The following is a 980-nucleotide window of genomic DNA, read 5'->3' as shown; positions in this document are numbered from 1 at the left end:
AAAAAAAAAAGTAAAAGCAAGTATGCTGACTATATACTTTTCCAGATGAACTATTGTATAAGCTCCGCCCTGGTCGTTGGAATTTTCATGGCTTTTGACAAGAAGTGTTTCACCTCACCGTCCAACCTGCCTGCTCTCATCACTCTGCTACTGTTGTATGGGTGAGACTCAAATTATAAATACCATGAAGGTGATGTTAAAGGTCACAGTGTGGTTTGATTCTGACATGTTTCTCTGTCTGTCTCCCCCTGCAGGTGGTCAGTTACACCCATGATGTATCCTCTGTCCTACGTATTCAGTGTCCCCAGTACAGCGTACGTCTCTCTGTCCTGCATCAACCTGTTCATTGGCATCAACAGCAGTGCCGTCACCTTCATCCTGGATCTGTTTGAAAACAATCAGGTGAGGAGCAGAGCCACCGTCGGCATATGAGTAATTATTATCATCGTCACACCAAGGAAAAGAAGTAGAAAAGTCAGAGGAGAGGGTAGAAGCAGAGGAAGTGAGCTCATCTGTTACAGCTGTGACTGTGACAGGTGATTACAGTCGGTTCTTCACACCAGATGGTTCTCCCCGGTGTACATCTGTGCGTCTCCTCTTCTCACCCATCATTGAGTTTGTCACTGACCATTGAATATCATGGCAAATGAGTCTTAGGAAAATAACTACTGGTGACATGATTAATGTTTGAAATTAAAAGGTTTTTTTTCTTTTGTATTTGTACTTCAGTAAATCACTAATACCTTAGTTTTAATACGTACTAATACATACCTCTTCTGGTCTATTTACTTACTTAAAAACTTAAATAATAAATAATAATTACCATATGATGATAGTTTTGATTAATTCATTTAATTAACTTTCTGCTTCAGGTTGACATATTCTGTCAAATGTTATGCTTGGTTGATGATCAGATGTAATTTTTTTTATGCATTTTCCACTGCACCAGTTTTCTTAAGTGATTAAAGTTCCAATTTAAT

General features: G+C 38.6%; 1 protein-coding gene across 1 annotated transcript; it reads left to right on the top strand.

Annotated features, from left to right (window-relative positions):
* Positions 1–50: 50 nt before the first annotated feature.
* On the top strand, positions 51–785 carry LOC112486640 (retinal-specific ATP-binding cassette transporter-like). The gene is made up of 2 exons (XM_025053976.1): positions 51–161; positions 255–785. Exons 1-2 carry the CDS (start codon positions 88–90, stop codon positions 430–432), a joined length of 252 nt encoding a protein of 83 aa, XP_024909744.1. The 5' UTR covers positions 51–87; the 3' UTR covers positions 433–785.
* Positions 786–980: the final 195 nt, after the last annotated feature.

Source organism: Cynoglossus semilaevis, unplaced genomic scaffold (assembly GCF_000523025.1).
Source record: "Cynoglossus semilaevis isolate Cse_v1.0 unplaced genomic scaffold, Cse_v1.0 C19110976, whole genome shotgun sequence".
Classification (NCBI taxonomy): Eukaryota; Metazoa; Chordata; class Actinopteri; order Pleuronectiformes; family Cynoglossidae; genus Cynoglossus; species Cynoglossus semilaevis.
This window is presented reverse-complemented; position numbering and strand designations above follow the sequence as displayed.